Source organism: Thunnus maccoyii, chromosome 12, assembly GCF_910596095.1.
Source record: "Thunnus maccoyii chromosome 12, fThuMac1.1, whole genome shotgun sequence".
Lineage (NCBI taxonomy): Eukaryota > Metazoa > Chordata > Actinopteri > Scombriformes > Scombridae > Thunnus > Thunnus maccoyii.
In genome coordinates, this window is record NC_056544.1 from 1558703 (window position 1) to 1573197 (window position 14495).

Below are 14495 nucleotides of genomic sequence, written 5' to 3' on the forward strand. Positions count from 1 at the left end.
AGACAGACAGACAGACAGACAGACAGACAGAGGGAACACATTAAATAGCCAGGTAAATGTCTGTCTGTGTCACTGACAGTGCAGTGCCCTTTTAAACAAGGAAGTCCCACTAATCCATCAATCTTCCCGGACAACAATTCATTAGAATGATACACATATAGATATGAATATAACATATCTAACACCGACACTCTTACAATGGAAGTAATTTTAAATCATCTGTGCATCTTCTTTGTAGCAGCTACATGTGTGTTACTATATGTTGTGTTGAAGGAAGCCTCCCAACACTTTGGAAAGTATGCATGTAGCCTAGCTTAGCACAAAGACTGGAAGCAGGGGGTAACTGCTAGCATAGCTCCATCAAAAGAGATACCTTCACAGCTCTTTGGGATTAATACTCCAGACAGAAGCAGGTAATAAAATATTTGACATATTCCCATGTAACTAACTGTTTTAGTCATTGCAAATTTACAGGATGTGACTCTGTGGACAAGAACAATTATGTGATCTCTGTCACCAGCTTAAGCACTGTCTTATCTAATTATTCAATTTGATATTAATATTACAATTATTAAATGATTTCATTTGATTTATGCAATATCAAATTATTCAAACTGACAATTGCACACCATTCAAACTTTCTGAATGCGTAGTGATAGGCTTTAACAGGAGAGGCCTGTTTACATATTTTAATCAGTACCATCTGGGACTACCAGTAGCTGACATTACAACAGCTTGATAAGGTTGCAGGGTCTCACTATGAGTTTTTTTATTTTGTTACTGGGTTAGGGAGAGAGAGATCACATGTATCACATGGATTCAAATCACTGGTCAGAGATTGTTCAGAATTAGAAAAGTGCATACCTGCATGGCAGCCCTCCTGTCAGTACAGATGGGACCATTAAAATACTGCATGCAGTCACAACCTGGGTCTTATTTTTTGCAGTTTTGGCCATCTTTTCTCTTGGTAATGATAACATTGTACTCACGAGTCATTGCTGAGATCTGGGGACATGGTGACATCAGTCAAAGGAGGTCAGGAGGGATGAGGAACAATCAGACAAGTTGGAAACAAACCCCCAAGGTCAGCAAAACTTATTTTGAAGAGAAAACAAAGGCAAACACTCATGTTTCTTGCCTTGTCTGACTTTGTTCTTGCAGTGTCACAGTGTTACTTTTGTGAGTGAAGTAACTGCTGAAAAGAATAATGACCCAAACTACAAAAATAACTTGTGATAAACCAGAATTATACTGTAACATACTGAAAGTTGGTTTGAAAAGTAATACATATGTGTGCTGTCTCAAAGAAGATGTGTTAAAAGTGATACATGTTTTCTGGAGTGCATGCTTCTATGGGCTTACAGTAGCAGGCACACACAAAAGTCTGATATTTTGATGTTTAACCCTGGGAAAAGATTAGGCCAAAATATGATATTCTACTGCAGTGTGAATGTACAGTCTTTTAAACCATACGATATATCTCAACTTTGTGGGTGAAAAGAACTGCTGTCCAGAAGCCGACTTCCCACGTGGTAGAGGAGCTCTGGGTACCAGTGGACACCATCAGCTTGGTGCGCACTGCTGAGCTCTTTGACCATCCCAACCAGTGACAAGAATGCACGCCAAAGTCGAACTGGCGCAAAAACCCAGTGTGCAAGCTGATGATCCTCAACCACTGCGTAGCAGGAAGCCAACACCTGGTCCACTATGATGGTTCCATGAGACGTTACAGGAGCATAGGAGCCTTCCTGCTGCTCCACGTAAACTTGTCTCACTGTTGAGGGGATGAGGTGGCCAGGACAGTCATTCCCAACAACCAGAAGCCGCTGTCCTGGTTTTACATTACTGGCGAACACGGCCCTGGTGTCTCCGCTGTCAGTACTGTTGTTGTTCAGAACAAAGACAAGGTGAGCAGGAGTCAGTGTCAGTTTGCGGCGTGGCTCCTCGGTCTCCAGGACATGGAACTGTCGTGTAATCTGTCGGTCCTGGTCCATGAACATCAGAAAGTCACTGGGTAGGAGATTTCCTTGTTGATCAGCAGCCAGCACCCTGTCCCCCACCTGGAGCTCCTTCAGTGGTTTAGTCCTTCCGTCTGCCAGGATCACCATGGATGAACCCGGGAAGCAACCTCCAGACTTAGCTGCCACTGAATTTTCTGTAAGATTAACAATAGTGACAATCATTGGATTGGATGGACAATGGATGGGTGAGTTACAGTAGAGGCCAGGCTTAAAACTAACATCTTTGTACAAAGTGTTGTCTGGCATTGTGTGAAGGCAAAAGTGTTTCTATTTATTCCAAATGGCAATGCCTGAAGACATGATCATAGAGAAGGAGAGGACATGGTCAGCCTCTCCTCAAAAGCAGGAATGGTTTGTTGTTCCATCGTAGCCTACTGGTTAAGGTGAATGTCACATGACCACAATGTCTGCAGTTCCATTCTGGCCATGAACCTCTGTTGCATATAGTACCTCATCCCTCTCTCCCCTTGTTTCCTGTTGACTTAAAGGCATAAAATACTTTGAACTTAGACGCAAAGTTAAAATCCTGCATACTTTCTCACCTCTGAACACCTTGCCAATCTTTGTGTTGAGTGGGCATGCTTGTTGAATTTACAGTTTCAGAAAGTTACAAAAATGGTCTGACACAGCTCCCCCGAAAAGGTAATGGGTGGTGGGTGGGGGGTGAGAAGCTGTCCGATCATCCAAAAAAGGACTTTGTTTGAAGCGTGCAAGTTGTAAAACATTTTGCTCAGGAGCACATGGCAGCAAGTCCCACCTGACTAACTAGCCATGATGCTCTAATGGCCCTTTTACATAGTGTGTGTTAATAGCGTGAAAATATTTGCTGGCAAAATGAATGCATCAAAAGTATTTACATCTATTGCAAAACATTTTTAAAATAATTCCACCTGTTATGTCAATAACGTTTTGAACAATATAGGGGCACAATGATAATCTGACACGCCACGTCACCGTCTTACCTTGCGAGGCAGCTGGATTCACAAGATCATGTGAGAATCCTCATAGGATGCTGATTGGTCACAAGGACACAAGTGCCTAACTTGAAGCCTGACAAGATGGATTCTGGTGTGATCTTGTGATGTTGTGATCTCATGAATCCAGCTGCCTTGCAATGTAAACACAATGATGCTTTATTTATTTATTACGCTTTTAATTTTAGAAAATTAAAGTGTTACAATAAGTGTTTATGAATAAACTACCTTACGAAGGAGATCCCCACACCAGGTCTCGAACTGGAGTCTCCCAGATCATAGACGACTGCACTGACTACTGAGCTAAAACTTTACTCATCAGCTCATTGCAGGCAGACCTCCACCTATTTATATACTCATAACACACAGACAGCACACCATGTAACATGTAGAAGAACTTCGAAGGTGATTCTTGCTTTGCACTTTTCATTTATTGCCTATTTTTTACAACCTAACTTTGTGGAAAGGAGAAGAGGAACAGCAGGTTATGGAGAGTCCCTTGGGACAGTGGAGCAGAGGAGACAGACTGAGACAATAATGTAACTGACCTGTGAACTGGTATTTGGTATTTGACATGTTTTTTTTTTCTTCCCCAAAACAAATAATTTTTAAAATATTTGTATGAAACAAATATTTGTATAAAACCCACTATTTGTGCTTTGCCGAATAATGTATTTATAATGTATTTGTATTCGGGCACACCCCTAGTAGCAAATAGAATAAATGGAAACATTTTGTATGTGTTTCATTCAGTTATGTGTTTTTTAAATGACATACATGCAAAAGGGCCTTAAGGCATGCTATTGTGAATGCCTAGAAGTCTCCACATAATTACAAATATTTTCCACCCACCTGCTTTCACAGAGCAGTGGATGTGGGCTTTGGACTCATAGTAGACCCAGTCAAAGCCAGCCTCCACAGCCAACCTGGACAGCATGCCATACTTGCTCTTGTCCCGGTCTGAGGTGGTGATGTCCACTGCTCGGCCCTCGTAGTGCAGAGACTCCTCAGAGTGATGGCCGTCCTCATCCCAGCCCTCTGTGACCCGGAGTTTGACCCCAGGCCACTGATTCATGACTGAAATAGCCAAAGAGTTCAGTTTGTCCTTACACCTCTGAAAAGGGAAAAACATGTAAGAGTATCACTTAAATGAACACTTGTAGTATAAATGACATATTTCCACACTTATTAAGGATAATTGGGTCTTATTTTGATAGTTTTGTCCGTTATTTTTATTGGTTATGATAACACTGTAACCATGAAGTTAATAGCTGGGATACAGTGGCATCGTTCGATGAGAAGTCAAACATGGAAAGAAACACAAGCAGTCAGTCAAACAGTTCATCCAGATGATCTAAACCACTTTATTTGGAGGTCAAACGGAAAATGAGTTCACCTGAAATGCTGCTAATAATCCTTCATTACACAGAAAAACTGTGTACAAACAGTTACAGTAAGTACAGTAGGTCAAAGTGAAACAGGATGTGCTTCTGTAAACTGTGATGGATGTTTATAACAGACAGTAATAACTTTAATGTTCACCTTCTTTTTCTTCCATATAAGTTAGTTGCACGTGGAGGTTAGTTTCCAACCTGTCTGATCATCTGACTGCTGACAAAAATATCACAATATCAAAATATCAAAAAATATCACAAAAATAAGACTGCAATTATTTAGTTATAACTGTAAACATAGGAATATTAGTTCACAATGCTGATTTGTCTTCTTCTTCTTCTTCCTCTTCTTCTTCTTCTTCTTCTTTTTCTTCTTCTTTTTCTTCTTCTCATTATTATTATTATTATTATTATTATTATTATTATTATTTTGGCTTCAGTTTCCATTACATTGTTTGCAGATTGTTCAGAGACATTTAACCTTTGCAAACTGTCAAAAAAGAAAAAATGATCTGTAATTCCCTCAACAGATTTTACACTCTGACTATAATTTGTAATGATAAATGATGATGCGTACACTGTTCATTTGCCACAATCAGTATTTGTTTATGTCACAAAATTTGCATTCCTATCAGAATTTGGATTTGTACCGACAGTGGATGGGTCTACACCAGAAGTTGGTAGAAATGACCTGGTTCATTTTCGATGTTAAATTTCTTTCTACCGCCATCTATATTCATACACAGTGGCTGTAGCTCAGGAGGTAGAGCATGTTGTCCAGTAATCAGAAGATCGGCGGTTCGACCCCCAGCTCCTCCAGTCCACATGTCAAAGTGTCCTTGGGCAAGATACTGAACCCCAAATTGTTCCTTTGCTCCCAAATTGTGTGTGAATGATTAGATCCTCCAGATGAGCAGGTTGGCACCTTGCAGCAGCCCCTGCCATCAGCACATGAATGTGTGTGTTAATTGGTGAATGTAGCTTGTAGTGTAAGAGCATTTATGATAAAAACAGAGGGAGCTATTGATGTGCCAAGGCAGCTCACTGGGCAATACTGTAATTTTTACAAAAGGAGGTTTTGCATGCAGTAAGAGGAAGTCTTTATGAAATTTAAGTTGGGTTGAAGTGAAAAAACAAGGAAGCTAATGACAGAAATCTGACAATATTGGAGGCAGTGCCTGACTTCAACTTGTCAGTTCTCCTGTACTGTCAGGTCATACAAGCTACCAGGCTTCAATATCAGATTATCAAGAGCAATGTTGAATGTTTACATCCCTACTGTTCATATAACACAGAAAAGACTAACCAGGTTACTGCATTATATAGCCATCCATCAACCCACTATGCTGATTAACACTTGCATATCACAACAGTCTGCAAAAATGTCAATTCATTCTAAGATTAATTCTTAATTCAGAAATCTATTGAGGTGATTACAGTTAACTACATTGTGGGAACCACAATTTTAATGTCAGTTTTCGGGTGAAGATGTAATGAATGATATAAGTCTGCAAACAATATAAAGGAAGATTAGGCCAAAATAACCAGAAATCAAAAGCATATGCCAACTTTAAATAATGTGTGTATGTGTGTGTGTGTGTGGGTGGGAGAGAGAGAGAGAGAGAGAGAGAGAAAGAGAGAGAGAGAGAGAGAGAGAGAGAGAGAGAGAGAGAGATGCACAGCCTATAGGTCTAATTGTGCCATCTTAAGCGCATTTCTCCACTTTTTCATATTTATCTTACTGTTCAACTCCAACAAACACACACACACACACACACACACACACACACACACACACACACACACACACACACACACATCTTTTCTAATATAAGCTTTCAACGTGCTGTACCCAAACGAATCACACGCGCAATCTTATGCGCCATGTCCAAATGGCGCATATGAAGAGGGGGTGTTGTAGGCTTATTGACTTGATATTTCCTTTGACATATTCTGAAGTCACTGATAGTTGCATAACGGCAAAGATCTCCACGCGGCCAGTAATTGACGAGTTAATTCATCATGGTCGGCTGGAGCCAACAGAAGAAGTAAAACGAAATCACGGTTCACAGATAAGAAAGAGAGCGATGCGCTCTTGTGCCGCTTCACATCCAACTGTCACTCATCTGTCCTGATTGTCACATTTAATCAACTCCAACAGAAAGGCATGGGATAAAATCCTTTTTTGTTACCTACTTGTGTCATGAGCCGGTCTGCGTTCGTGTTCTCCTCATCTTTAAAAATAATATCGGGGTTGTAGTTGGGAGTCAGGTCCTTGAACCTCTCCGAGTTGCGGGTGATCTTGCCTTCGTACTTGCCGCTGGCTCCAAGGGTTTTCTCCGCCACGTTGGGTATGAACTGTTTCAGAGCCAGCGGTGTCAGCTTCTTGGGGTGCCTCCGTTTCCCGTATCCCCTGCCCGGTCCGCAGCCCGAGCCGACGGACGCCAGCAGCAGGCAGAAGGACAGCGACAGCATCACTCTCATCAGGACCATCTTTGATTTACCTAGAAGATCCTGGGAGAGGTGACGGTGCCTTGGAGTGATCTTCGTCTTTACTCCGTTTCTTAAGTTTTTTTCTACTACAATAGAAGCAGTGCAGGTGCCATAACTACTGTAGGTCTGTCTGGCTCCCGCTCTCTCTCTCTCTCTCTCTCCCCCGCGCCCTCTCTCTCTCTGTGACTGCCCTGAACACACAGATGATGGTGACAGAGGAGAGGTTGGCAGCTCTGGATGAGGTAAATCCTAGACTTGCGTAAAAGTAGCATCATCATACTAAAAAATCTATTTCAAGTTAACTAAAATATGCGCAAATAAGAGTGAGGACCATGGCAAGGAAATAGCCCAAGTCCCCCAAACATCCTTCACCCCCATGCAGAAAACTGAGTAATCACTAAAAACAATTCTCTAAAATGTTCTAATTATTTGGATTTATTAATATTTAATGTGATTGGGACACTGCCAAGAATAAAACTATGAAGGGAGCATAGGCTAGTGAATATTTTTATTTTAATGCATTGGCCTAAAAGTTGTTAAATTTGAAAGCATTGAGTGTAAAAATACTGGAAGCAGCCCGTAAAATACTCATCATGTGTAGTAGAAGGTAAACTCACCACAGCTTCGTGAAGCACAGAGGACATGGCCTCAGTGCACTGACAGAGAGAAGAGTGTGCTCTTGGATGAAAACATCACCAGTTTTGGGAATTTTCCTGTTTTTTTAATGAGCTCCAGAAGAAAAAGAGGAAATAAGGAGGGAAATACAATCATATATATACAAGTGAAGATGGACCCAGGCTGTTTTTCAGAGTTTTTGAAAAGTTGACATTTTACCTGACAACAGCCACATCAAATCTGAATCTACAAAGTAACTCTAGTGGACAGACAAATGTAGTCAAAGCTGCTTTGGGGATTTGAGGAGTTTGAACGACTCGGGGGCTGAGAGAGAGTGGGCTTTCTGTAATTATACACTAGTTACACATGGTGGGTTCTGAAGGCTGATTTTGATCTTTTAAGAAGGCTTTGAAAACAGCGTTTGAACATCATGTAGCAATGTGATGGTCAAATGATTAATAATAATTTACATTATTATTGTTTGGTCAGTAAGGTAAATTAGGAAAGACCCATACTCTGTCAGAGGGAACACTGGACCTGAATGCTCCCTATTAAAGAAAATAGGATGTGAAATAATATAGAGTCAAAGTTGCAGGTGGAGACAAATCAGCAGAAAAAGCCTCAACTGAATCTTGTGCCTTCTGATGTTTGTCTTGGCTTGCTTTGGACTGGATCCTCAAAATCACATGAAGACGAGGAAAACATCGCTGTCATGCCACATTTCAAAGCTTGACCTTTTGGCCGAGCCACCTACAAGATTTTTTTCATATGAACTTAGTTGATATTAAATAATATTTTTGACCTCTGATGCAACTTTGAAAAATGGAAAAAAAAAACACCATTCAGAGACAACTTGAAGAGAATGTCACCGCTATGTTAAAACTCAGAAGAACATTACATTTATACTACACATATCACACAGGAAGAACTGAATCCCATTTCAAATTTAAGTCAACTTAAACAGTTCAATAACTGACACTAATAATGCAGTTACACATGTTTGATATATTTCTATATGAACAATATGTGTTTAGAGAAGTAACTACAAATTCAAAGGATGGTAGCTATGCAGTGAAGTAACCAACTGCAAATTGATCAGAATCAATCTGTATGGTGAAAATAATGGTCAGGCTCAACATTTTGTGTATTGTTTGTGCAGCAGCTGTCTGATAAAGCATCTGTATCCATCCTGTAGAATCCAGTTGTTGTCCAATATTCTTAAAGCTACATTTTAAATGATTTTTTTTCTTTTTTTTTGCCTCTTGTAGCCAGCAGATCAAGCTGTACACACAACAATGGCAAACAATTTACACATCCAGCAGACACAGAGTAACATTAGCATCTATTTAGAGGTGTGTTTGTGTCCTCTTGATGAATGTAAGTCCAATATTCACTTTCCTTTTAGCTCTGGTTTGCTCTCCATCAACTCCACTATGTTCACTCGTTAGTCCCTAACTGTGTCTGTCTGCTGTTTGGTACTAAGCAGGCAGTGTACAGTGTGTTTATCAGATATTTTTCACTGAAAACAGCTGCCTGCTGCTGCTGGAAACCAGAAGAGCAGAGTTGTGGCCCAAACAATGAGCTAAAAGGCACTAAAAGAGCTGAGAGGAACTGCAGTCAGGTGATAATTCTCTGTGGGTTTGTCACTATGGATGACACCTTTCACATTGCACATAGTCATTTCATCCACTGTTAATATCCAAATATTGATAAGTGTACCTTAAAAACCATGTAACATAGCGATGCGAGCGTTGGGATACAGTATACTTACTCGCTTCAACTTTCAATCACACAACTTTGGACGACCTCCACCAGCGGATGGAGTTTGACTAGTTGTCACAGTTGTTGTTGACTGAGTTAGTTATCTCCATTACATCAAGACAAATGTAATCTGCAAATGAAGACTGTGAGGTGAGAATGAAAGCTCCTAAAGACAATTAGGAGCCACTGTAAATATTGCTCTTTTGTCAAGAAACATGGTGTTTTTGTGACATGCAAAAGTATTTCAACCAGAACATTACCTGTGAGAATGTATTTTGGGTGGAATGCCCAATAATGGGTATCATACAGCCACTCCCTAAACTACAATACGGACCCTTTTCACTTGTCAAAGCAGGAAAAGCACAGGAAAAACTATGGCTCCATTCCATTAATTGTGCCAGTAAGCCATGTCACTAAGTGAGCATGAACAACACCAGAGTGCTGGAACTGGCTCAGAAATGGAATGCAGCCATCATTAATGTTATTAATTCCACCTGTGCTTTCCTGCTTTGACAAGTCAAAACGTCTGCTGTGAAAAGGCTCTGTTATTGGCTCGTGTCTCTCTGCTGCCACGCTGTATTAAACTGGGCTCTACATCAATTAACAACAAATACAGAGGCACCAGGAATGAGTTGTTAAAATGTTGGAATTAGAATTAGCATTTCCTATAATCCTGATCCACAAACTATGTTAAGAGTCTTAAGTGGGGAATCAGGCTGGTTAGCGCTTTTCAGTAGGAACAGTCAGTTTGAGACCCTCACTCTGTACTGACACGTACAAACACATGGGACAAAGGTCACTGAGAGGAAGGGAGGGACTATGTATATAGCTGTGATGGAAAATGCATGAAACCTATTTATGCGCTGTTGCTTTATTAGTATAGAAATGAATCAAATGTTATTGTATTTTGGGATTTTGATGGATTTACAGTTGGCTTTGATGTCTTTCTCAGTTCATCATTTGACTGTATTCCATTTCAGTGTGGTTGTTCTCAGGTGGAGTGTTGAGCACATCATTGTAATTGATGGTGATATTAAAATCCATAGCAGGCCAAGCAGCTACTTTAATTACTTGTGCATGATAAATTACCTGTTTAACCGGTACTACATGATGTCAGTAAGGTACTGTAGTAGTTTTGTACTTCTATGCTTGCTTGGGGTATCTACGGTACATTAATGTATGCAGTACAGCCAGACCTCAGTGGATATCCATAAACAAACAAACAAAAAAAATCTATATAACCTGTAATATGGTAATTAGGGCCTATTTGTAATCCAAATATTTGTAATAATTGTAATTGTAACCATTATAGAGTTAATATGCAGGATTTCCCACACTAGGTTTCATTACTTAAAAGGTATAAATGGTAAATAGACTGCACCTACATGGTGCTTTTCTATCTTAACGGACAAAATGATTAACAATTTTTGCCTCACACACACACACACACACACACACACACACGCCAATGGTGGCAGAAATGCAGTGCAAGGCCCATCTTTTTATTAAACATAGCAAGACATGTCGAGCCCCAGAGTTTTGTCAATATTTCCACATGTATACAACAAGTGCAAATCCTTTTGATTTTTATGACCCTTCATGTTAGTTACTGGCCATTATTTGGATGCGTGGTTGAAGAGAAGTCTTTCAAAATCCCCAGTGATTCAGGGACAGCTCTTCTTGACCCATGATTGTGCAAGCACGGAAAAATTGAATTGAAATTGTTGAATGTTGCTTTTCAGACTCACATAGAACACCTGCCAAGCAAACTGAATGTCAAAATTGGATTTTTGTATAGAAACAAATCATGTTTCTTTTCTGCTAGTCAGAAGACCATTGTACAATCTACAATTTTATCTGCACTTGATTAGGGTGATATTGTATATGTATGCATACTTCTCCCTCTACCTTAAAGCTTCTGAACCACATTCATCTGGCTCGAGGTGTTCCTAGATGAGTTCATTTTTGTAACTGTGAGTCTAAAGCAAGCATTTCTATTTCTCTTTGAATAAGGAACACTTCAGTGTTTGGTCAGGACACGCACACTGTGTGGATTGTGCTTTATGACTGATATAATTAGCACAAATCAACAATTAAAATCTGTTCATTCCTGAGAACAGAACAGACATACATATAAACAGCTGTCAATGTTTAGATAAAATATTGTTTATTTAGTTTGTGAAAGTCTGACATCCTTTTCAGACTCAGGATTTTCAGGCAGATATTACAGGAGACACCACAAATGTGCAGCTGTATTGCTGTATTACTTGAAATAGAAAATAGGAAAAGAAGAATAAAGGAAAAGCCTTTTAACTTATGAAGAAAAAGTATGAAATGCTGCTGTTGGTGCAGTTATCCCTGTTTCTACAAGTGGTTTTCCAAGTTCTAATCTACAGTATTACAACCATGCAATATATATTATTAATACTACATTAAATCTGTTTCCACAACAGCCCAACCTTACCTTACAGCTGACCAGTCAGTAAAGACAATCCGATCAAAGAGTTGTCGCCATCCAGTAAAACTTCTGCAGAGGATACACCTGTGGTTCCTCACTCTAAGCTCCTCCAGCAGCCTCCTCTCTCCTCGCTCCTCATCTCCTCTGAGGTGCATTTAAGGGATTGGAACATCCCTGATAAGGGTGGAAGGAAATTGGTTTCTGGGTCACAGTCGGAGAACAGAGGAGCGAGGACGGGAGGAAGCATAAATTAGCAGGACAGAAAGCACCCACAATCACTGAACACTAAAAGTTAAGACAACACATCAACATTTCATTCCATATATAATTTTTGTTGTCAACAGACACACCATTAAGACTATATTTTTAGGAGTATGTGCAAATTCATTTAGACATTACAAAAGATGTATAGATATGGGGTCAAAGCTAAACAATTCAATAATACGGAGAGTTTAGATAGAGAGTCACACATGATAAGGAGCTCAAAAAGACAAACAGGCAGTCTTATAAATGCTAACTGCCGAAGAAAATAATTTTTGACCGCTTCCAAGAGCCTGGTCAGAGACTGTGTGAGTATATAACTATACTATGATGTAAGTTATAGTCAAGTAATAACATTATTTTTCCAAAAACAGCAGTTGTAAAAGGGGGGTCTTCATATAATCAGGGTCGCCTTATATTCGTATTATTATTTATATTCGTACCTCGAGCCTGAGTATGTTATGCCATTGAAAGCTACTGTGACTAAATGCATTGAAAACACTTTGAGGAGAAGAAGGATGAGCTAAAAGTCAAGCTAATGTTAGCTATGATCACCGACTGCTGGACAGCTCTCACAAACGAAAGCTACATCACAACTTTTCTTAAAAATGAACCGGTTAGTTACTGGTTAATGGTGTCGGTCTGTCAAAAGAAAAATTAACCAAAACTGACATCGCCATTGCGTATGCATTACATAAGGTTGTATCTGACACAAGACCAAGTGTGGTTGAAACATTGCTTATGCAATAAAATCATTGGATTAGTGTGCTGTGTGCAGTCTTCTTCTCTTCTATATATGTATATATATGTATGTCATTGTCATGAGCAGCACCTAGTCTTTGGTGTGCATTCAGGCAGTGTGATACTGCTCGGAGGCTATTTGGTCTGCCTTCCAGTGTGGCCATTTAGAACAGGTAGACACAGTTTTAGAACTCTTTACTGACCTTCTGGCAAGCATATCAGCCCCATGGTGCCAGTTTTGATCAAATAAAAGTACTTTTACCAAAATATCTTATTTCAGACCCCCTTGTCACACCACAAGCAGGAACATATTACCTTACTACATTTGTCTGAAGATATTTGTCTAAGGGTTCAGTGTGAAGAAAAGGAGACTTCAAGCTTGTGACCTTCTGCTTACAGGACAGTTGGCAACACCAGGCGACTCTGCAACTATTATGTGACATTGTAACATTTTATGTTTCTGCTAGTTGTTACTAACACTGTCCAGTACTCCAGTGGTGGAAAGTAACTAAGTACATATAGTAAAGTACTGTACTTAAGTACAATTTTGAGGTACTTGTACTTTACTTGAATATTTCCATGTGATACTACTTTATACTTCCACTCCACTACATTTCAGAGGGAAATATTGTACTTTCTACTCCACAACGTCTTACAAAAAGCAGTGTGTAGTCGGGGTCACATTTCACATGTCTATGAGTTGTTAACAGCTCCACCAAATAGTGATTTTTCCCTCTAAACTTCTCACATGCTTTCATTTCAATAAATGTTCAAATGATCCAATATTTCAGCAAAAATCAAAGATTAGAGAAAAAGTCCAAAAACTGAAAACAGATTTGTGTATCAGAACTTTGTTTTTTCTTCTTTCCTCTCCCATTAATCATCTCACCACCCCTCAGATTTATCTGCTGACCCTTTGGAGGGGCCCGACCCCTAGGTTGGGAACCACTGGACTAAACTAGCTAACTGTATATAAAGTAGTGTAAACTAGCTCCACCTCCAGCAGCTACAACAGTAACATGCTGCTCTAACACTGATGCTTCACTATTAATAATCTAATGATGTCATATATAATAATATATCAGTCAGAGGGACCAAACCACTACTTTTACTGCAATACTTTAACTACATCAAGCTCATAATACTTATGTACTTTTACTGCAATACTTTAACTACATCAAGCTCATAATACTTATGTACTTTTACTGCAATACTTTAACTACATCAAGCTCATAATACTTATGTACTTTTACCGTAGTGGGATTTTTCATGTAGGACTTTTACTTGTAATGGAGTATTTTTACATTGCTGTGTTGGTATTTTTACTTAAGTAAAGGATCTGAATACTTCTTCCACTGCTGCAGTACTCATAAGTGGTTTCCTCAGATGAAGGCAGATGGTCATTTTTATCTAATTCTATGTAAAATATTGTTGAATAAGGGAAAGTGAACTTACTTGCCCCCATCCTCACTTGAGACAGACAAGATAAAAAAAATAGATATATAGATATGACTTCACCTCAAATGCTCTAAATACAAGCCTCTAATTAGGTGATCAATAAATGAGATGGAGGGAGAGACCAAAGAGAGAGTGTGTGCTGTTTTGTATATACTTGTGTGTGTGTGTGTGTGTGTGTTTGTGTGTGTGTGTGTATGCGTGTGCGTGCGTGCGTGTGTGTATGTGCATGTGTTTGTGTGTGTGTGTGTGTGTGTGTGTGTGTGTGCAGGAGGGCAATTTGCAAGATTGAATATTTGTCTTGTTAGAGTGTGATTTAAAC

General features: G+C 39.5%; 1 protein-coding gene and 1 long non-coding RNA gene across 2 annotated transcripts in view; one reads left to right on the forward strand and one right to left on the reverse strand.

Annotated features, from left to right (window-relative positions):
* LOC121909468 overlaps positions 1–14495 on the forward strand; it is a 567936-nt gene that overhangs the window by 454039 nt on the left and 99402 nt on the right. The gene's annotated exons all lie outside the window — the stretch shown is intronic.
* Positions 837–6882, reverse strand: shhb (sonic hedgehog signaling molecule b). Its single transcript, XM_042430007.1, has 3 exons — positions 6586–6882; positions 3848–4109; positions 837–2155 (listed from the first exon to the last, which is right to left on the reverse strand). Exons 1-3 carry the CDS (start codon positions 6880–6882, stop codon positions 1482–1484), a joined length of 1233 nt encoding a protein of 410 aa, XP_042285941.1. The 3' UTR covers positions 837–1481.